The sequence below is a fragment of the Bufo bufo genome, chromosome 1, assembly GCF_905171765.1.
Source record: "Bufo bufo chromosome 1, aBufBuf1.1, whole genome shotgun sequence".
Classification (NCBI taxonomy): domain Eukaryota; kingdom Metazoa; phylum Chordata; class Amphibia; order Anura; family Bufonidae; genus Bufo; species Bufo bufo.
The window spans coordinates 83,281,234-83,303,588 of record NC_053389.1 but is presented as its reverse complement, the minus strand read 5'-3'; the positions used below and the strand labels follow the sequence as shown (position 1 = coordinate 83,303,588).

The 22,355-nt window shown below is 48.9% G+C and overlaps 1 protein-coding gene across 5 annotated transcripts in view; it reads right to left on the bottom strand.

Moving 5' to 3' along the window:
* USP28 (ubiquitin specific peptidase 28) overlaps positions 1–22,355 on the bottom strand; it is a 100,206-nt gene that overhangs the window by 54,543 nt on the left and 23,308 nt on the right. For all 5 annotated transcript variants that reach the window (XM_040426799.1, XM_040426806.1, XM_040426815.1 and 2 more), the window contains 8 exons: positions 22,049–22,211; positions 18,020–18,106; positions 15,834–15,971; positions 8,167–8,240; positions 6,532–6,608; positions 5,779–5,927; positions 2,958–3,085; positions 1,070–1,165 (listed from right to left, as the gene is read on the bottom strand). In XM_040426799.1, coding sequence (XP_040282733.1) covers positions 1,070–1,165; positions 2,958–3,085; positions 5,779–5,927; positions 6,532–6,608; positions 8,167–8,240; positions 15,834–15,971; positions 18,020–18,106; positions 22,049–22,211 — 912 coding nt within the window. The remainder of the gene's footprint in view (positions 1–1,069; positions 1,166–2,957; positions 3,086–5,778; positions 5,928–6,531; positions 6,609–8,166; positions 8,241–15,833; positions 15,972–18,019; positions 18,107–22,048; positions 22,212–22,355) is intronic.

The following is a 22,355-nucleotide window of genomic DNA, read 5'->3' as shown; positions in this document are numbered from 1 at the left end:
TAAAGTTAAAGTTATTTTCATTCATGTGAAAAATATCTCATATATATAAAAATTTGTTTCTGTCTGTCTGTCTAGACGTTCTTAATGCGCGACCAAACGACTGGACCAATCTTCACCAAATTTGGCACACAGGTACATCAGGTGTCCGGGAAGGTTTTAGATCTGGTCTCCGCTCTCTAGGATGTACCGTTCCAGAGATATTCCCAAAAAATGACCCACATTAGCCAATACAAGCCTGCAAGTCTTTCTCTTCAAATCCCAAGTGCCATAAACACAGTTTTAATCCAGGTTTCCATAACAACTTAGCCATTTTTCTTTACTGGTGAAAGGGGCGGTCACTGTGAAAGGGGCGGTCACTGTGAAAGGGGCGGTCACTGTGAAAGGGGCGGTCACTGTGAAAGGGGCGGTCACTGTGAAAGGGGCGGTCACTGTGGAGGTCTCTGTTAAAGGGGTGGTCAATGCAAAAGGGACGGTCACTGTGGAGGTCAATGTTAAAGGGGCAGGTACTGTAGAGGTCACTGTTATGGGGGTAACTGTCGTTATCTTTTTACGACACACGGAAACATAAAATGAAATAGATTAAATATACCCGCTGCTAGTATATTAATAAACATAACTTTTACATCCGTTTCATTGGTTTGTTAGTTATGAATTTGAATAGATAATAAAAGGGGTTGGACATGCAGATATGTTAGTAAAATTGGTTTTGAATAATATATATAAATAAACTAAACATGTACTTAAACATTAATCATCATCACTATGTAGCATTTTGAGTATGTGTGACGTCAGCCAACATCTCATACCTATAAGGATAACTTTGCTATTCATGGAAATGGCTATAGGACAGGTTGGTTTTGAACCTACCAACTAACATACCCACAGATATGGACATTTCTGCAGGGGAGTTGGCCATGGCCCAAAGGTTTAACCACATAGTAACCAGCAAAGGCAACGTATGACATATTCCTGTGAGGAAATCCTTCTTTTACAGGAAAAACCCATATTCCGATCTATTGTACACTTTCACAAAGTTTAGTCCATGAAATAGTTATTGACCTTAGTTTACCTTTCCAGCTTCTGATGGAGAACGTCAATGTCTTTATTCAGTCTCTTGATCTGCTCCCGCTTCTTCCTAATAAGCTCTTTATTTCTGTAAAGAAACCTAAAATAAAAAAAATTGGGGCTCAATCTCCAAACCTCACCAGTGTGAACACAAAGAGGAGAAGTTGTGCTTAGAGAACCCTTATATACCAAAATCCAATACTACTTCTCCCTTGAATCTGCCTTCAGGGGAAAGGCAGAATACCCCATACACATTAGATGGTCAGCCAGGTTCCCCCTACATTAACATAATGGGGGTCATTCACTAAGTGTTTCACACGTCAATCTTAGGCTCATAGGATCTCAATAGCAGGAGGAAAACGCTTCAGTTCTGTCCCCATTCATTGTCAATGGGGACAAAACTGAACTGAAGGGAACGGAGTGCACCAGAATGCATTCCGTTCCCGGAGTTTTTGAGTGCGTCCTGGGATGTGGAACAAGATGGATCAGTCATGAAACGCAATGTAATTCAATGGTGACAGATCCGTTTTCTCTGACACAAAAATAGCAGTGACGGTCCCCATCGTCATCCACATAAGGGAGTGTTCTAGTGATCAGCTGCGGACAAAATATCGGCGCCTGGACTTACCCTCTACAAGCACCGCTTGAATTCAGTGCGCCTGCGTGTGAACTTAGAGACTGGAGACGAGCGCAGGGCCGAAATACGGCTGCACCTACACTTTGAAGAGAAGCAGATGATGGAGGCTAAGTGTAGGCCCTGACCTCGTCTCCAGTCTCTAAGTTCACACGCAGGCGCACTGAATTCAAGCGGCGCTCGTAGAGGGTAAGTCCAGGCGCCGATATTTTGTGCGCAGCTGATCACTAGAACACTCCCTTTTGTGGATGACGATGGGGACCGCCACTGCTATTTCGTTAATTTTTATAGGTAACTCCGTTCAGTTGCGTTCATTCTTTGGTGGTATTGGCTCTCCCCTCTGCACACAAGGGGGTGGGAGCCTTTATAAACTTTGCTTCAGCGTCCAGCATTCAAGTCTGCCCGATACCCCTGATGAAGCCAGATTAGCTGGCGAAACATGTTGGGGGGCAGTTGTTAGGTTTTAGACTCTGAACTCTATAGACAGTGCTAGTAGTAGTGTGCCAGTTGCAATACAGTACTCAAGGTCATATGTACTCAGTGAGGACAGTGATCGCCTCATAGAAACCCTTCACAACCGGCTGTTTGAATACAGTGGGGTACTGAAAAGACATCAGCTAGTAGAGCAAGTGGTTCCAAGGAAAGGCCGCACGGGGTAGGGCACCCCCGCCTGCACTCCTGTGGTTATACCATGGAAATATAGCACCTACAGGGTTTCAGATAGTTTAAATCTTTCAGTTTTCTCACTTTTTCCTATTAATCTTAAACCAATTAATTAATTAAAAAGGTATGTTTTAGTGCCTGGGACAAGAGTGGTAACTAGCCTAATTGGGCTTTTTGATTGTTAATATATTTCTTGCATATTCGGATCTCTGCTCGCTAGAACCCAAATCCTCCTGGCTGGAGTAGATTTCTGGTATAATCTCCATCAGTCTTCTGGCGTTGTTAAAGGATTTGGGCCACGGCCTCCTCCCACTCACACCTTGTCAACCTTTTATAAAAGTGGCGAGGGTATCAGAGAAAGCCAAACAGTTGCAAAGTGTGTTGTAAACCAGCACGTGCAACAAGTTTTGCTAATCTGCGCAAAAAAACTGTGTTAGAGACGTAATAAACGCCCCCCAATGTGTACATTCTATGTGCTACGTACAACTAAGCGAGACTGTTTTTACAATTCTGATGCCTCTCTATCAACAGCCCTTTCAGTATCACCTGCATTTCTGGAGATGTAGGACCACAGTATCCAGCGGTAAGCACGTACCTGTCCATATAAATAATCTCCGGTAATTCAAGCTTATTGTGAATCTTTTCTGGCTGCCCCAAGGATTGATTATATTCAAACCGCGACAGTTCAAAGGTCAACACCGGGGGAAGTTTAGTAAACCAGCGCTGCAAAGAGGAGGAGACACAAACCGGTCAAGTGGTTACGTCACATTAAAGCAAATAATCACATGTGGCTATCATCTGTGCCTCGTGTTCTGTTCTATTTTACATGAAAATAAAAAATAAAATGTAAAAAAAATTGTAATATAACATGTTCTATAAGGCCTCCTGCACACGACCGTTGTGTGCACCCGTGGCCGTTGTGCCGTTTTCCATTTTTTTCGCGGACCCATTGACTTTCAATGGGTCCGTGGAAAAAACGGAAAATGCACCGTTTTGTAGCCGCATCCGTGATCCGTGTTTCATGGCCGTGAAAAAAATATGACCTGTCCTATTTTTTTCACGGCCAACGGTTCACGGACCCATTCAAGTCAATGGGTCCGTGAAAGAACACGGATGCACACAAGATTGGCATCCGTGTCCGTGATCCGTGGCCGTAGGTTAGTTTTTATACAGACGGATCCGAAGATCCGTCTGCATAAAGCTTTTTCAAAGCTGAGTTTTCACTTCGTGAAAACTCAGAACCGACAGTATATTCTAACACAGAAGCGTTCCCATGGTGATGGGGACGCTTCTAGTTAGAATACACTACAAACTGTGTACAAGACTGCCCCCTGCTGCCTGGCAGCACCCGATCTCTTACAGGGGGCCGTGATCAGCACAATTAACCCCTTCAGGTGCGGCACCTGAAAGGGTTAATTGTACTATCATATCCCCCTGTAAGAGATCAGGGCTGCCAGGCAGCAGGGGGCAGACCCCCCCCCCCCCCCTCCCCAGTTTAAATATCATTGATGGCCAGTGCGGCCCCCCCCCCCCTCTATTGTAATTATTCGTTGGTGGCACGTTACTGTCGGAAATGAGGTTTCACGATCTAACTCATATCCGACAGTATATTCTAACAGAGGCGTTCCCATGGTGATGGGGACGCTTCAAGTTAAAATATACCATCGGATTGGAGAAAACTCAGATCCAATGGTATAAAAGGGACTCCAGACTTTACATTGAAAGTCAATGGGGGACGGATCCGTTTGAAATGGCACCATATTGTGTCAACGTCAAACGGATCCGTCCCTATTGACTTGCATTGTAATTCAGGACGGATCCGTTTGGCTCCGCACGGCCAGGCGGACACCAAAACGACTTTTTTTTCATGTCCGTGGATCCTCCAAAAATCAAGGAAGACCCACGGACGAAAAAACGGTCACGGATCACGGAAAAACGGGACCCGTTTTTGCGGACCGCAAAAAACAACGGTCGTGTGCAGGAGGCCTAATAATGTGGCACAATAGGGGTCACGCCCATGGTCACGTGACATCCCAATATATTTGTTTCATATTTTACCCACCCACCCATCCATTAGAGCACAAAGAGGCCGGTGTCAGCACAGTGTCTTCAATCAAGATGGCCTCGGGGGCGTCTTCACGCTCAAATGGATAAGGTGACTTTTTTCTTTTTTTACCGGTTTAACCCCTGAAAGCCCTCACTATTCTCAGATGCCGTGATCAGTGATGAATGCGGCATTAGAGGGGTTCAATGACAGGGGCCAGTGCAAACGCCGTTCCTTATCGTTGCGCCCACTATGTACAAAGAAATGCACTTCGTAATGAGGTAATTCGGCACAAAGCGAATTTCTTTGTGAAATTCGGAGAAGCAGCCAAACAGTAATGATGAGATCTGGACCGGTCCCTTAATGTGTGACAAAAAACCCATCTCAGAATCTCTTGGATATGTGAAAGTGCTGCAAAGTTATTACCACAAAGTTTTGAAAAGGTTACTGCTGACTATGATATGTTATGTCATGTTTTGAGTCAAAGTCAGACTTTTTAACAAGGTTTGGGACAGGACATGGGAAAATAGCTGTTTTGAGGGTTTTTTCCCCCTCTTCAGTATGGAGTAGGATTCTGTCTGGTTGAGTTTTTGATGAGAAAGAGCTGGTACCCTGCCTAAGCCGACTACGATAGAAAGGTGTGAGATCACACAGTGCATTGCAGCTTGCTGTACAGGGACTGAATAGCCCAGACTAGTCAAAGTGTCCCTGCTGACCCATGTCATCACCAAAGCATCTACAGTGGGCATGTAATTAGAAGCGGACCATGGGAAAATGGAAGAAGGTGGCCTGCTCCAATTACCCTGTCTCCTTTAATATCATGTGGATGGCTGGGTGTGTGCGCCTGGCTTACCTAGGGTAAAGATAGCACCAGGATGCACTATAGGAAGAAGACAAGCTGGCAGAGGACGTGTGATGACAACGTTCTGCTGGGAAACCTTGGGTATCGACATTCACCTGGATGCATACCAAGTTTTGCAGCAATCTGACATTTCTATCTGGGTGCGTTATTTTTTTTTGTCAATGAGTGTATTATTCAGGAATGGTTTGAGGAACATGGCAAAGAGTTCAAAGTGTTGAAATTTTCCACATCTTAATCCAATTGAGGATCTTTGGGATGTGCTAGAAGACCAAGTCCGATCCATTGACGTCTCACCTCACAAGGATCAAAGTTTTGGGGTTATGGGGAAGGGTTGGTCAGAGGATCTCATAAATACTTCAATGTTATGGCTGCTTGGTGTCTATTACTGCTGAGTGTGGTCACCTGATGTTCATGCCATGAAATATATCAGCAGGAGAAAACATGGATGTGGATAATCCTATTACTAAATAATAAACACAAACCACGAAGGCACAACATAACCGTACCTACCTCTTGTCTGTACTGCATGGTTTTGCCGTTCTGAGTGTGCTCAATCTCTCCCTCTGACATAGCTCCTTCCAGGCATTCATTTAAGTTGCTGAACCCATTTACTTGAAGAGGATATTGCCCAAAGGTTTCAACATTGGAGAACGTTTTATCTGTTATGATACAAATGTCACAGATAAATCACGCGTCTGTTGGGCGTACTGTAGGCTTAGGACCAGTAAAACCAGGTAAAATGGATGAAAACCAATTCTAATATCCTTATTTTTTTAATTCATCTGGGTTCTCTAACAAGGTCTAATCTCAAAGCTGGCAATACATAATAGCTGAATGTTTGCTGTACCTGCCAATTCTGGTGGGACCAGAGGACCATCTTATGGTGTGCTCACATTTGAGATGGATGCCCCATTAGAAGCCTTCATCAGAAATGCTGTACAAAATAGTGCAGCATGATTCTCTATGTTGACCAAAATAATGGTCACCATAATGGAAACACAAGGGACCCCATAATAGTCAGTAGGTTCTGTTGGGTGCCATTGGTGCTCGTCATGAGACAATCCAGTATTTCTATAATTTTTGTTATTCAGAGAAATGATTAGATGTGAAGAAGCACTAATGTGTATGGTTTGGGTCAGGCATTATTGTTGTGAAGATAAACCACCACTAGAGGTATCTGGCACCAGCCAAGGACTTGAAGGGGTCTCAGCAACACAGTTATTATAGAAAATGAAAGTGTACCACATATGAAGAAAAACATACCTTCCAGATATCTCTCACTTAGAAATGTACCATAAAAGAGCTGCACCATTGGGTTTTCATTCTTGTCTCCGGGACTCCTGTACACAATGATGGAGAACACACAAAATCTTATACTCACGGATTATTCTCGATCATATACTTTATACAAGGCAAATCGGTATTAGACATTTCTGGCATATGCACAGTATAGGCCATAGATCTGTGATAGGTCTTGATCCCAGAGGCAAGACAACATTCTGCTTCTGGAACAGGAATTCTCCAACATGCCTGGTAAAGTGGACATCAACTGCCGCATCCAGGTCAATAATGAATGAAGAGCTGGCTCTATGGCTCGCTCTATTCAATTATACAGAATTACCGAAACAGCCAAGCAAGTGTGCATGAACCGTTTTCTTGAGTCTCAAAGAAGTGAATGACGAGAGACATGGACATGTGTGGACAATTTGCCACTTACTCTCTGAACGTGGCTGGTTGAGGGTTTGGAGACCTCCAACCTGGAGATGGGAAGAGGACTTAGTGGCGAGACCCACATCTATCAGCATATCTTGTGGTGACCTAATCACCGAAGGAAGCTACAGTATCCACCATGAAATGCTTAAAACCAAGGAGCTTTGTTAGTTACTGATTCTTGCCAGTGCAACAATTCAATTCATTTCAGAGCTTGAAAATGGCTCTCAGACAAAACTTTGCACGAGGGGAAAAAAAATATCAGAAAGCAATAGAAACTCTATGGATTTTGGCATCTCCTGCTGCTTCTCTCTGATTGTTAGGAGGTGGATAAAAGATCTGGAGTCATCACTCAAAGCTCTGTCCTATATCATTACATTGTGTTCACTGCTAAAGGTAGTAATTTGCAAATTGGTAATTTTCTAATGTTGTTGTGCAATTGCTATTTTACACAAATCAATAAAAGAAACTTAAAGAGGACCTTCCACCGCTCCTGACATGTCTGTTTTAATAGCTTCATGCATTCCCCCCATGTAATAACAATTCTGGAGCATCTATTCTTATGGCTCTATGTTGTGCCATTCCTTTATTATTTCCACTAGAAGTTATGAATGAATTGCTAGCAGTCTGCAGTAAGGGTACAGAGGGGCGGTAACCGGTTGGGGGGGGTGTACCTACACAGTCTAAAAATGGCAGCACTGATTGGATAGAGCGAGTCTGTGTAGGTACACACCCCTCTGTACCCTTACTGAAGGCTAATAGCAATTCATTCATAACTTCTAATAGAAATAATAAAGGAATGGCACAACATAGAGCCATAAGAATAGATGCTCCAGAATTGTTATTACATGGGGAATGCATGAATCTATTAAAACAGACCTGTCAGGAGCGGTGATAGGTTCTCTCTAAGGTGAAACTAAAGAGGTTCTATGAGGTTAGAGGAACATTGGCTCCTTTATCCTAGTCATGTGAATGGTAGCATGCTGCACTACCAAACACAGCCAAGTGTAGAAACATCATCAGATATCAATACAAGAGGTCTCTGTGTGCTCATCCAAGGTGTACACAACCTGATGATAGTTTATTAGTAGAGCGTCCATCTTTTCAAACAGACGACATGCCAAGGCTCTTGAATTCCTATTGTGACCACGCTAAACAAAGACCACAAATGGAGTAGGAATAACTTACTCGCCATTAACAGCCAGTTGAAAGGCATCTTCTAGCCAGTCCAGTAACTTGTGGGAAAACTCACTGACATCTTGCTAACAATGAGAAACACGTGGTTAGTTTATATCATGTTAAAACATACTTTGGTGCCATCTATTACAATGCTGAGATTTGTGAACAGTTTTATATCTACTGATTAGCACTAGGACCGTGTATAACATCACAGGTCTCGCCAATCGACTCAGAGTTGAGCCTCATGCAGACGTCCGTGAGATGCCGGCCTGGCATCCTGATGAGAGCAGGAGCGCACGGCGTCATTGGTTGTTATGACGCTGTGCGCCTCGTGCTGCCGCTGCTGTACAGTAATAAGGAGACTTTTGTATTACTTACCAGTAAAGTCTCTTTCTCGCTCTTCCTTGGGGGACACAGGAAACCATGGGTATAGCTCTGCTCCCTAGGAGGCGTGACACTAAGTGAAAGCTGTAAGCCCCTCCTCCATCAGCTATACCCTTCAGCCTGGAGAAGAGACTGCCAGTTGCGTGTCCAAGTAGTGAAAGATAACCACCAACCGGAAAAAGAACCGTCAAGCCCCAACGGGGGCAACCAAGCCGGAACCACAACTGTAAACCCAAATGAAGGGCGGGTGCTGTGTCCCCCAAGGAAGAGCGAGAAAGAGACTTTACTGGTAAGTAATACAAAAGTCTCCTTTTCTCGCCCATATTCCTTGGGGGACACAGGAAACCATGGGACGTTCCAGAGCAGTCCCAGAAGGGAGGGACCAGAACAAACTAGACCAACACCGGAGGCATCAATCAACTGCCGCCTGCAACACCAGACGGCCTAAAGCAGCGTCAGCCGACGCATGAGTATGCACCCTGTAGAACTTGGTGAAGGTGTGCAAGGAGGACCAAGTGGCCGCCTTGCAAATCTGCTCCGTAGAAGCCCGATTTCTCTGAGCCCAGGAAGCCCCGACCGCTCTAGTGGAATGAGCGGTAACACCGAGGGGCGGAACCTTGCCCTTGGCGAGATAAGCCTCAGTAACAGCCATCTTGACAAAACGGGCGATAGCGACTTTGGATGCCGCCAACCCTCTGCGCGACCCCTCCGGAACCACAAAGAGCGAGTCAGTACGCCTGAAAGAGCCGGTTACCTCCAGGTAAGCCTTGAGCGCCCTGACAACGTCCAGGCGATGAAGTTCCCTCTCCCTAGGGTGGGAAGGGGAAGGACACAAAGAGGGGAGAACGATGTCCTCGTTCAGATGAAAGGCGGAGACCACCTTAGGAAGGAAGGAAGGGACCGGACGAAGAACTACCTTGTCCTGGTGGAACACTAGGAAAGGTTCCAGACAGGAGAGTGCAGCCAATTCGGACACCCTCCGAAGAGAGGTGACTGCTACAAGGAAAATAACCTTGCAGGACAGAAGTCGCAAGGAAACCGTCCGCAGAGGCTCGAAAGGAGAAGCCTGGAGCGCTGAGAGAACCAGGTTCAGGTCCCAGGGCGGTACCGGAGGCCGGTACGGGGGAACCGCGTGAGCCACGCCCTGAAGGAAGGTCTTGACAGGACCAAGGGGGGCCAGTGGGCGCTGAAACAAAATGGACAGCGCAGACACCTGACCCTTCAAAGAACTAAGACCCAGACCTTGGGCAAGTCCGCTCTGCAGGAAGGACAAAACGGTGGGGAGAGAAAAGCGGAGCGGAGGAATCCCTAGATCGGCACAGAACCCCAAATAGGTCCTCCAGGTCCTATAATAGATCCTAGAAGAGGACGGCTTACGGGCGCGGATCATGGTGCGGACGACGTCCGCAGAAAAACCCCTACGTGTCAGGACGGTGGTCTCAACAACCACGCCGTCAAACGTAGGGACCTTAAACGCGGGTGGAAGATCGGTCCCTGAGAGAGAAGATCTTCCCTGGCGGGCAGCGGCCAGGGCGCGTCTGCCAGGAGCAGCATGAGGTCGGCATACCAAGACCGGCGGGGCCAGTCCGGAGCGACCAGAATCACCGAGACGCCTTCCGCCGCGATCTTCCGAAGGACCTTGGGCAGGAGTGGGATGGGAGGGAATATGTATGGACGCGCGAAGCCTCGCCAAGGAAGAACGAGGGCGTCGGCTCCGCAAGCTCCCGGATCCCTGGCCCTGGACAGATAGGCGGGGACCTTGTGATTGAACTTGGAGGCCATGAGGTCCACGTCCGGTATGCCCCAACGAAGGCAAATGGCCTCGAATACCTCCGGGTGAAGAGACCACTCGCCGGGGTCGACAGTGGTGCGACTGAGGAAGTCCGCCGCCCAATTGTCCACCCCTGGAATAAAAATTGCCGATAGGGCCGGGACGTGGGCTTCCGCCCAACGGAGAATGCTGGAGACCTCCCTCATTGCAGCAGCGCTGCGAGTGCCCCCCTGGTGGTTTATGTACGCCACAGCCGTGGCGTTGTCCGATTGTACACGAACTGGATGACCCTTCAACAGATGAGTCCAGTGTCGTAGAGACAAAAGGGCCGCTCTCAGCTCCAGGACATTGATCGAGAGTTTGGACTCCAATGGAGACCAAATGCCCTGGACGGATCGGGGAGGAAACACGCCTCCCCAGCCCAAGAGACTGGCATCGGTTGTAACCACCAACCAGTTGAGTGGCAGAAAAGACCTGCCCAGAAGAGGGGACTGTAACCACCAGCGGAGAGATGACCTCACCGGAGGCGATAGATGGAAGGGATGATCCAGAGACTGCGGCGATTTGTCCCAGGAGGAGAGGATCGCCCGTTGGAGAGGGCGGGAGTGAAACTGCGCAAACGGGATCGCCTCGAAGCAGGCAACCATCTGCCCCAAGACCCGCATGCAGAAGCGGAAGGACGGTCGACGGTGGAGAAGGAGACCCCGAACCGCCCCACGGAGGATCAGACGTTTTTCCGAGGGAAGACGTACTTCCGCCGCTCCCGTGTCTAAAAGCATTCCCAGGAAGACCAGTTGTCTGGAGGGGGGAAGGGAGGACTTGGGGAAGTTGATGACCCAACCGAACCTCGTCAGAGTCTCTAGAGTGAGATCCACGCTGGCAACCGCTTGAGAAAGGGACGGAGCCTTGATGAGGATATCGTCCAAGTACGGTAGCAGAAAAACACCCCTGGAACGGAGTAAGGCCAAAACCGGGGCCAGGACCTTGGTGAACACCCGGGGGGCTGTTGCCAGCCCAAAGGGAAGGGCGACAAACTGGAAGTGGAGGTCCCCCACGGCGAACCGGAGGAAGCGATGGTGACACCGGGCTACCGGAACATGGAGGTAGGCATCCTGTATATCGATGGAAGACATGAAATCTCCCTGCTCCAGGGAAGCCACCGCGGAACGGAGGGACTCCATCCGAAACCGTCGAAGGAGGAGAAAACGGTTGAGCTTTTTGAGGTCCAAAATGGGCCGCATGGAACCTCCCTTCTTGGGAACTACAAAGAGGTTCGAGTAGAACCCTTGGAACCTTTCCTCTAGAGGAACGGGGGTAATCACCCCCCTGTCCAGTAAGGCTTGAACGGCCGCGGAGAACGCAACCGCGCGTTTCGGGTCCCGTGGCAGGCGGGAGCGAAAGAACCGATCTGGAGGGAAGGATGCAAATTCGATTTTGTATCCGGAGCACACAATTTCGAGGGCCCAGGCGTCGGAGACGTGAGCCAACCAGACGTCCCTGAAAAGGAGGAGCCGGCCCCCCACCCGGGTGGGTGGGGGCGCGCCTTCAGGCAGAGGATTGCTTTGCTGCGGGTGTGCGGGCAGCCTGCGGCTTGCGCCAGGAGGGCTGCGCCCGAAAAAACGGCTTCCTATGCTTATCCTGGGGAGGAGCCGAAGCGGCAGCTGTGGTGGGAGCCCCAGAGGCCCTGCGGGAGGACCGAAAACGAGACGCACCAGGGCGTCCGCGGGGGGCGCCCCTGGCTTGGGGTTGAGGAAGATGGGTGCTTTTACCACCCGTGGCCTCCGAAATAAGTTCGTCTAGGCGGACCCCGAAAAGGCGGGAACCCGCAAACGGTAGCCCCGCCAAGGAACGTTTGGAGGCAGCGTCCGCTTTCCAAACCTTCAGCCAGAGCTCCCTCCTGACGGAAACTGCCAGGGCGGAGGAGCGTGCAATAAGGGCTCCCGCATCAAGGGAGGCCTCACAAACAAAATTCCCGGCCCGAACAATAAGCTGGGCCAAGGAACGCAGGTCCTGGATAGGGACGTCCGAGTCCAACTCCTGTTCCAGCTGCGCACCCCAAGCGGAGATTGCTTTCCCTGCCCAAGCAGAGGCAAAAACCGGTCTGAGAGCAGAACCGGAGGCAGCAAAAATGCCCTTAGAAAGGGTCTCCATGCGACGGTCCTCCGCTGACTGAAGAGAGGACCCGTCGGGAACAGGGATGGCCGTGTTCTTCGACAGCCGGGCCACAGGGGGGTCCACCTTGGGTGGGGAAGACCATGTGGCCACGACATCTGCTGGAAAAGGATAGCAAATGTCCAGCTTCTTGGGGTTGACAAAACGGGCGTCCGGTCGAGCCCAAGCCTTAGACACCACAGAGGAGAAATCAGAGTGGATTGGGAAGACTTTTGAGACCTGCCTGGGTCTGATAAATGAGACGCTAGCTGCGTCCGAGCTAGGGGGATCATCCTGCACCTTAAAGGTGTCACGAATATCAGAGATGAGTTGACCCATCGCTGAGGCTAGCTTGGACGGCAGGGCCGAGTCCATTTCCAAATCTGAAACCGCCAATTCACCTTCAGAGAGCGAATCCTTTGGGGAGGAGAGGCTCGTCTGGGTGCGCACGCGTGGCGGGGAGAGGGAGGCATCCGAGGAGGAGGCTCGCTCTACTCTAATACGCTTCTGAGAGTGCCTAGCTCGGGAGGGGTCACTAAAGGAGAGTGAACCCGCTGCAGCGGCAGAAGCGGTGGACCCGGAGGGCGCGACAGTAAGAGTGGCGTCCTGCGGGGTAGGTGGCCTGTCTATTAGGCGGCCCACGACATGAGTGAGGCTTTCCACGGCCTGGGACAGGGATCTAGCCCAGTCAGGCGGGTCAGAGGCAGCAGGGAGCGACACAGCGGGCGACTGAGGCTGCGGTGGAGCCCGACATGCAGTACAGTGCGGATCAGACTGCCCCCGGGGAAAGGGTTCCCTACAAGCAGTACAGGCATGGTACCAAGGCTTGGCGGCTGCGGAAGGGTCTGACATGGTGGAACAAAGATGTTGCACTTAAAGTGGGAGACCCCAAGGAAAGAAACGGGGATAACACCCAAGCGACAGTACTGTGGCACGGAGGGGGTTAAAAGTCCTACCAGACCCGGATGATGCAAGCGGCAGCGGTAAGGGGGAACAGACTGAGGAGGCTGTGGAGGAGAGGCAGCAGCACCGGCTTCGGATCGCACTCGATGAACCCGGAAGTAGCGGAGCGCATGTAGGAAGCTCCGCCCCCTCCCTGCCGCTCTGAAGCAGAGCCGCGCGCGCGCGGCAAAATGAACTTAACCCCCAAGGATAATGAAGTGCCGGCCTGAAATGGCGCCGTTCACGCCAAGAAAGCGGCCCCCTCCGCGCCTGGATGTGGCAGAAGGCAGCGTCCCTGCCAAGGACTTGCCCAGATAAACTCCCCTGCCCGGTAACGGTCCGATATCGGGGGGGGGGGGGGGGGGGGTGGGCGCACGATGTAGCAGTGGCCATGTAGTAACAGTGGCCATGGGAGCCCAGGAGGCCTGTAGCAGCGGTGGGAGGGAGGAAGGGGAGGCTGGAGCAGCCTGTCTCACCATGCGCTGTCTTCACCCTCAATCCGTCCAGCGGGGTCGCCCCTTCAGCTCCTGGCACCGCAGTGGCAGGAAGCCGGGGGAGGGACTTGGCGTGCGGGCGACCCTGAGCTGGCGGGACGCAGGGGAGCGAGGCTGCCCTGGTCCACCTTGTCTTCTGTGGGGGAGGCGGCAGTGCGGAATTACCGGCACTGGCGCAACTCAACCCCGGGAGAAACAGAGGGGTCTAATGCGCCTCTGTTGTCCCTGTAAGTAGAAAAAAACCGAATTAAAAACAACAAATAACGTAAAAATAAAAAATCATAGGAAAACAACCCTGCATAAGCAGGGGGTGTCTTGCCTCCTTGGACACTAAGCAAAAAACTGGCAGTCTCTTCTCCAGGCTGAAGGGTATAGCTGATGGAGGAGGGGCTTACAGCTTTCACTTAGTGTCACGCCTCCTAGGGAGCAGAGCTATACCCATGGTTTCCTGTGTCCCCCAAGGAATATGGGCGAGAAACACTGGTATGATCTATACGAGTGTATTACTGTACAGCAGCGGCGGCACTAAGTGCACGGCGTCATAACAACCAATGATTGCGTGTGCTCCTGCACTCAGCAGGATGCCAGGCCGGTATCTCACGGACGTCTGCATGAGGCTTTATGCCTCATTCACACATCAGTGTTTGGTCAGTGATTTCCATCAGTGATTTAGAGCCAAAATCAGGTGTGGCTCTAAACAAACAGGTGCAGATCTTTCCCGTATACCTGATGTCTGTGGAGGCTCCAGACCTGGTTTTGTTTCACAATCACTGATGGAAATCCCTGACCAAAACACTGACGCGTGAATGAGTCTTTATAATGGGAAGTAAGAGAGAACAGATGTCTCAGTGCTGTCTAAAATAACATGCGTGACCTCATCTAAACATAGTAAAAGTTTGCACAGCTGAAAAAAGGCCAGTCCAACCTATCATCCTGCCATGTTAATCCAGAGGGAAAAAAAAACCTTCATAAGGCAGCGGACAATCTCTATGTAGAGAAACGATCTCCCGACTCCAGACGCTGCAATCAGAATAACTCCCTGGATATCCAGGAATCTCCAGAAATAACTTGAAATATTATTACATCCAGATATATTTAGTGAGTCCACCATCACCACCTCCTCAGGCAGAGAGTTCCATAGTCTCACTGCTCTTACCGTAAAGAATCCTCTTCTATGTTTATGTAGAAACCTTCTTTCCTCCAGACGCAGAGAATGTCCCCAATTATATTTCAGGTTTGTAAATATTAAGACCCTGATCTTTTACCATTTCTCTCTGCACATCCCCTATCGTGGCCTAGAGAGTCCCGTTAATATGGATTACCCTTTTATGCGAGCTGCTAAACAGAGTTATTGGCCCTGTACGGCCCCCCTTATGTCTGTCAATATCAGTATTCAGAAGAGGAATGGTTGGCACGCCACATGTCCCAGTGCTCAGTGGTAGGGAAGTTTGCCAAAATAATAATATAAAAAGTACCACGGCACTTAGAGAGGGGTAGGATTGCATTTAGGTTTTTATTCCATTCAAAACGGTTATAATGACTAGGCCAACGTTCCGGTCCCACCCGGTCCTGGACGCCATCCATCTCCTACACTGCCACCAGACTGGGTGGGACCGAAACATTGGCCTTGTCATTATAACAATTTTGGATGGCATAAAAACCTAAATGCAATTCAGTGCTGCAGTAGTGAGCTCTGTTCACTACCTAATGTACAGAGCTGTGTACTTCCAGCGCTGGAAATACGGGGCGTCCGACGACCCCAATCAGATATTGATGGCCTATCCTGAGGATAGGCCATGGATAGTATAAAAGCGGACTACCCCTTTAAATAAAATAGTGTAGTGCAGAATGTATTGTTTTCTTACCAGTGACCTATAAAAGGAGTTTCAAGCCTGCACTCAGTAACACAAGAACAGCGCTGAGCGTTTCCTTACCTGCTGGGCTTCCTCCGACATGAAGGCATCCTTCAACAGCTCCAGGGCAGCAGAAGGGTCAACAAATTTTCTGTTGGATCCGACCATCAGGGCAAAGAGATACTGGAGTTCTTGCATAAAAGCAATGTTTCTCTTTTCCTGAAATGATACGAGACTTGGAATGATCACCTGCGACCAGACACTGCGTACACAATGCCCATTCATTTTCAACGGGGCCGGAATGTGCTGTCCACATCCGCATTTGCGGATCCGCATCCGCACTTCCGTTTCCGCCAAAAAATAGAACATGTCCTATTCTTGTCTGCAATTGCGGAGAAGATTAGGCATTTTCTATTAAACAAAAACAGAGACCAGGAACAAATCCTTCCATTATACCTTATCTATGTGCAGGCTCCACTCCTGCTTTTGGCTCACAATCACTGACCAAACACTGACTGTGTGAAAGTTACCTTAGGTCCATTCCTCTTACTATAAGGGCTCATTCACACAACCGTACGAATGGGTCCGCATCTGTTTGCACACTGTGAGCTGTCCGCATCCGTAGTTCTGATCCGCAGCCCCGCATAAAATATAGAGCATGTCCTATTCTGTCCCGTGGCAGGACGAGGGAGAGAGCAGCCAACCAATGAGGAGAGAGGGGGTAGGACTACCTCAGACTCCCTTTAGGCTCTGTAGCTCTGCCCTACTGGAGCCGAGGAAAGTAAATAGCAGGTGATCGCCCCCTGCAGGCCCTGACTTGCATTTCACGTTTAATCCCTGCACTGAGAATTGCCAGGTCAGGGCAGAGCACAGCTGCAAATGTACGTACAGCTGTTCACACCGACACGGAAACATTAACAGGGAAAGTGTCATCAGAGCCGTTCGTACATTTAGACTATTTTCTACGCCTAAAACAGGCGTAGAAAATGATGAATGAGACAGGCCTGACGGACACCCCCTTCCCCGCCTACGCCCACTTTTCTTTAGACCTGGCGTGAGCGGGAAAAAGTTGCAGACTGCGGCGCAAAAAACCTTTGCACCACAATCTGTGCCAGAAATATGCCCGATATAGATGTCTTTCTGAATAGTAAATGTCCCCCTAAGTTTTTACATTAAAGGGAACCTGTCACCAGGATTTTGTGCATAGAGCTGGGGACATGGGCTGCTAGATGGCCGCTAGCACATCCACAATACCCAGTCCCCACAGCTCTCTGCGCTTTTATTGTGATAAAAAACCTTTTTGATCAATATACAAATGAACCTGATATGTGTCCTGTGTCCAGAGATGAGTCCAGCGGAAAGGAGCCCAGCACCGCCCCGCGTCCTCCGAATCTCCTCCTTGCCGGCTGACGTCACAGAGCTGGAGCGCCGAAATCTCGCGATGCGCGAGCTAGCGCATGCGCAGTGTCGGCATCATGTTAATTCCCTGTGCTGGCATCAGCACAGGGAACGAACTACGCATGCGCTAGCGCATCGCGAGATTTCGGCGCTCCAGCTCTGTGACGTCAGCCAGCAAGGAGGAGATTCGGAGGACCCGGGGCGGTGCTGGGCTCCTTTCCGGACACAGGACTCATATCAGGTAATTTGCATATTGATCAAAAAGGTTTTTTAACACAATAAAAGTGCAGAGAGCTGTGGGGACTGGGTATTGTGGATGTGCTAGCGGCCATCTAGCAGCCCATGTCCCCAGCTCTGTGCACAAAATCCTGGTGACAGGTTCCCTTTAACCATATTTTTCTGACTTTCTGGTGATTTTTTTTGTAATGTTCCCATCTATGTTTTAAAAAAAAAAATCCTAAAATCCTGCAGTTTTCGCACTTGGCACTAGGCCTAAAATATGTCAAGACTCCATGTTCCTTGAGAGCAGCCACTTCTATGGGAGATGCATCTAGGCATGCTCTGTGACCTGCGCAGAGGTCAGGAGGGAGGAGCGGTGATATCACCTATTGTGAATCGTGGATCCTGGGTTATTACTGAGGTGTTATCCTTCATGGTCATCCTGCCTGTGATGATAATGGCATGGTTACTGAAAAGTTACAGAACAAAGTCTCTAAATATTATTAGGCCTAGTGGCCAGTGTGAAAACTGCATGCTTCTAGGTAATTTTGTTTAATTTAAAATAATTTCCTGATGATACATTCCCTTTAAAAGGTGTCTTGGGATAAAATTGACTTTTATTAAATTACATTTTCTTAAAAGATACTTACACTACGACTTCGACACCTCTCAATCATACTTTGGGAAATACTGTAGCTGTGGACTAGTCTCCGGAATTCGGGCAGGTGAAAGAGCGACTGATAAAACAGATATTATATTACAATACACATAATAAACAACAAAGGAAAAGATATCAAGTGATCAGTGAGATCTCAGCAAGGAAGAGGTTACTGCACTCATCTTTAAAGTGACCTAAACTCTCAAATAAACTTTATTTTATTTAAACCTTTTTGAAATGTGATTAAATGAATTTTTGTAATTCACAGAAAAAATAAAAATAAAAATATGTGTATGGGTCCACATCTGCGGCTTGGATGCGAACCCAAACAACGGTCATGTACATGAGCCCTAAAAGATGTGCTGTGGCAGGCTTCAGTGGATCGAGCGCAGGCAGGAGCAGCCATGTGCTAGGCAGAGCTCCTGTCTGCGCTCGATTCTCTCCGCTAAAAGCCTCGCATATCGCATTGGTGAAGGCTTTTAGCAGAGCGGAGCGAGCGTGGGCAGGAGCTCTGCCTAGCACATGGCTGCTCCTGCCTGCGCTCGATCCACTGAAGCCTGCCACAGCACATCTTTTAGGGCTCATGTACATGACCGTTGTTTGGGTTCGCATCCAAGCCGCAGATGTGAACCTATTCACTTCAAAGGGTCAGCAAAAGATGCGGACAGCACTCCTGTGTGCTGTCCGCATCCGTTGCGTGGCCCCTAAAAAATAAAAATATAGAACATGTTTTGCAGACAAGAATAGACATTTCTATAATGGGCCGTCCGTTCCACAATTTGCAGTACTCACATGGCCGGCATCCTTGTTTTGCGGATCTGCAATTTGCGGACCACAGAACACGGCGCGGTTGTGTGCACGAGCCCTTATCGAGCAGGGCTGGTACAGGCAGGGGCGACGATGTGTGCGCTGCCTGAACAGAATCCGTACACCACTGACACAGCGAACGGATTCCAAAGCGCTAGAGGCACCTGAACTTAAAATAATAAATATAAATTAAAAAGTATAATATAAAAAAATTATTACATTGAGAACAAGTTGTAGTAAAGTTTATTTGAAAGTTTCAGTACACATTAACCGTTGAAGCAGCGCAGGCCGCATTGAACGGGGCAGCCTTTTCTTGTTGCTCAGGCTTTAAGTAAACCTCACCATTTTAAATAAAGAATACAAGCGTTCGTTTTAATTGGTAGTTTAGGTTTCCACATTATTGCAGCTCTGAAAGGCGCTCGGTGGAGTACTCAGCTGGGAACCAATCAAACTGAAGGGGTTATTTCTATCTTTGAGTCACGCTAATAAACAGCAAGAAACCAATCAAGTTGCAGACCGTATATCTAACTATGGCTTATTCTCATCACGCACACCCGGGAAACCTAGTAAAATGCCTGTTTTTAATTGAGCACCACTAACGCCAACCAACCAGCTTAACACAGTCTTTCAATTTAAGAAGCAAACTGGAGAGCTCAGTGCCAATCCCCAGTCACTCAGCACCCCCACACTGCGGCGCTCCCTCGCTTTTCCGTTTAGCAATCAAATAGTGGAAACACAACAATTGAACAGCCAGCGTTGAGAATTCAATCTCCGAGGAATTAGAAAAATAGTGCTGAACCTAAAGTTTAAATGTTCACTGCCTTCCTTCGGTTAATGTCCCACTCCAACTAAGTAACGTAATTAGCAATTAGGAGTGGCGTACATTTTACGGGATCTTTAATAGTCACAACTGTAGACACTGAGCTGATCTCAACAACAAAAAGGGAAATATAAAAAAAATAAAAATAAAAATACACCGTTCCACTTGCAGGGATTCACAAGGTTCACAACTAGGCGATACATTTCATTGTAATCCTGCCTGTGATAATAATGAGATGACTGCTGAGAAATGATCTCTGCAGAACAGGAAGTGTTGGTGTATTATGAGGCTCAGTGAATAGAGTAAAAACTGCAGGGTTTATAATTTTTATATGACATGGAAAATTATGAGTCACCAAAAATTCGTAAAAATTATGTTTAAAGGGCATCTGTCGGCCGATTTGTACCTATGAAATTGACCTGTTGCATGTGCACTTGGAAGCTGAAGGCAACAGAAGGCTCTGCTCTCTCTGCAACTGCAGCACCCTCTCCACTTTGATTGACAAGTCCAGTCGTGATGACGTTTTCACTACCTGGCCTTATCAATCAAAGTGTAGAGGCCATAGCAGTTGCAGAGAGAGCATAGCCTTTAGGTGTAACTGCAACACCCCCATTGCTCCTAGAGGCTCACTGGTCTATATTAAATCATTTTTCTCAGCGATGCGGGCACATATGAACATGGGACCATCCAGATGCCTTTAGCTGCCAAGTGCACATGCAGCAGGTCAGCCAGTGCCATAGGTACAGATCTGCTGACAGATGCCCTTTAACTTGGATTACTTTCTGACACATCTTTAAAAGTGGATTCCTGTCACTCTTAATCCCATATATGTACCGTATTTTTCGCCCTATAAGACGAAACCGGCCCATAAGATGCACCTAGGTTTTTGGGGAGGACAATAAGAAAAAAAAATTTTTTTAACCAAAAGGTGTGCTTTTGGTGGGTTTGGAACTAATGGTGGTCTGTGGATGACGGACACTTATGGGGGGGATCTGTGGATGACGGACACTTATGGGGGGGATCTGTGGATGACGGACACTTATGGGGGGGATCTGTGGATGACGGACACTTATGGGGGGGGATCTGTGGATGACGGACACTTATGGGGGGGGGATCTGTGGATGACGGACACTTATGGGGGGGGGATCTGTGGATGACGGACACTTATGGGGGGGGGATCTGTGGATGACGGACACTTATGGGGGGGATCTGTGGATGACGGACACTTATGGGGGGGATCTGTGGATGACGGACACTTATGGGGGGGGGATCTGTGGATGACGGACACTTATGGGGGGGGATCTGTGGATGACGGACACTTATGGGGGGGGATCTGTGGATGACGGACACACGGACACTTATATGGGGGGGATCTGTGGATGACGGACACTTATGGGGGGATCTGTGGATGACGGACACTTATGGGGGGATCTGTGGATGACGGACACTGTTACGGGGGGGGGGGGATCTGTGGCTGGCAGTGTTACAGGGGGGGGGGGGATCTGTGGATGGCACTGTTACGGGGGGGGGGGGGGGGAATCTGTGGATGACACTGTTACGGGGGGGGGGGGGGAAATCTGTGGATGACACTGTTACGGGGGGGGGGGGGGAATCTGTGGATGTCACTGTTATATATGTGCCATCCACAGCCCCCCCCCCACCACATAACAGTGCCATCCACAAAACCCCCCCCCCCAGCCCATAACAAAGCCATCCACAGACCCCCACCCCTTAACTGTGCCATCCACAGATTCCGTGTGACGCCCCCCCCCCCCCGCCGCCGCCCCCCCCCCCCCCCAGTATACAAATATAAAATGTATTATTGAATTAAAAGTTATTAAACATGCCCCCCTCACTCCTAATAGTACCGTATATCCTAATTGCTTCTGTATAATGCCGGCAGGTGGGCCGGCGCGTCATTCACTGACGTCACTTGCCTGCGCTGCCTGCTTCATTCATAAAGGAGGCGGCGCAGGCACGTGACATCAGGGAGTTACGCTGCCGCCCGCCCGGCCTGCCGGCATTATACAGAAGCAATTAGGATATACGGTACTATTAGGAGTGAGGGGGGCATGTTTAATAACTTTTAATTCAATAATACATTTTATATTAGAATACCGAAGCGGTGACCGCACCGCCCCGCCCCGCCGCTATTGCCGGCCCCCAGCTCCTCCTCCCAGTCCCTCCCCCGGCCCCCGCTCCGTACATCGCATCCAGCGATGTTAAAACTGTCAGCATTCGCCCCATAAGACACAGGGGCATTTTCCTCCCATTTTTGGGGAGGAAAAAGTGCGTCTTATGGGGCGAAAAATACGGTAATCAGTTGAATGACCATACATACTTCATATGTGTAAAATAAAACACAAAGAACCCGAACAGTCAGAGCTGTCACACCTGTATTACTGCACTGAACCAGCAGGTGTTCCCAATGTTTTTCAGTCCTACGGGCCAGTCACCGCTCCTTCTCAGGTCGTTAGGGTTCGGAACATCTCCCCAAGCCTCACAGCGTTTCCTCTTGGGGCGGCTTTTACTCTCCTGAGTGTGGAGGTCGCTGGATCTAAAATGAATGCACAAGTTAAACAGGCCTTCGATAAAGTGCTGCGTCACAGTACTAAAGTATGTACGGTATGTATAACGGTTGATTGTAATTTTCAATAAAGTAGAAGTCTACAAAGAAGGGAGGCTGGACAAGTATACAGCC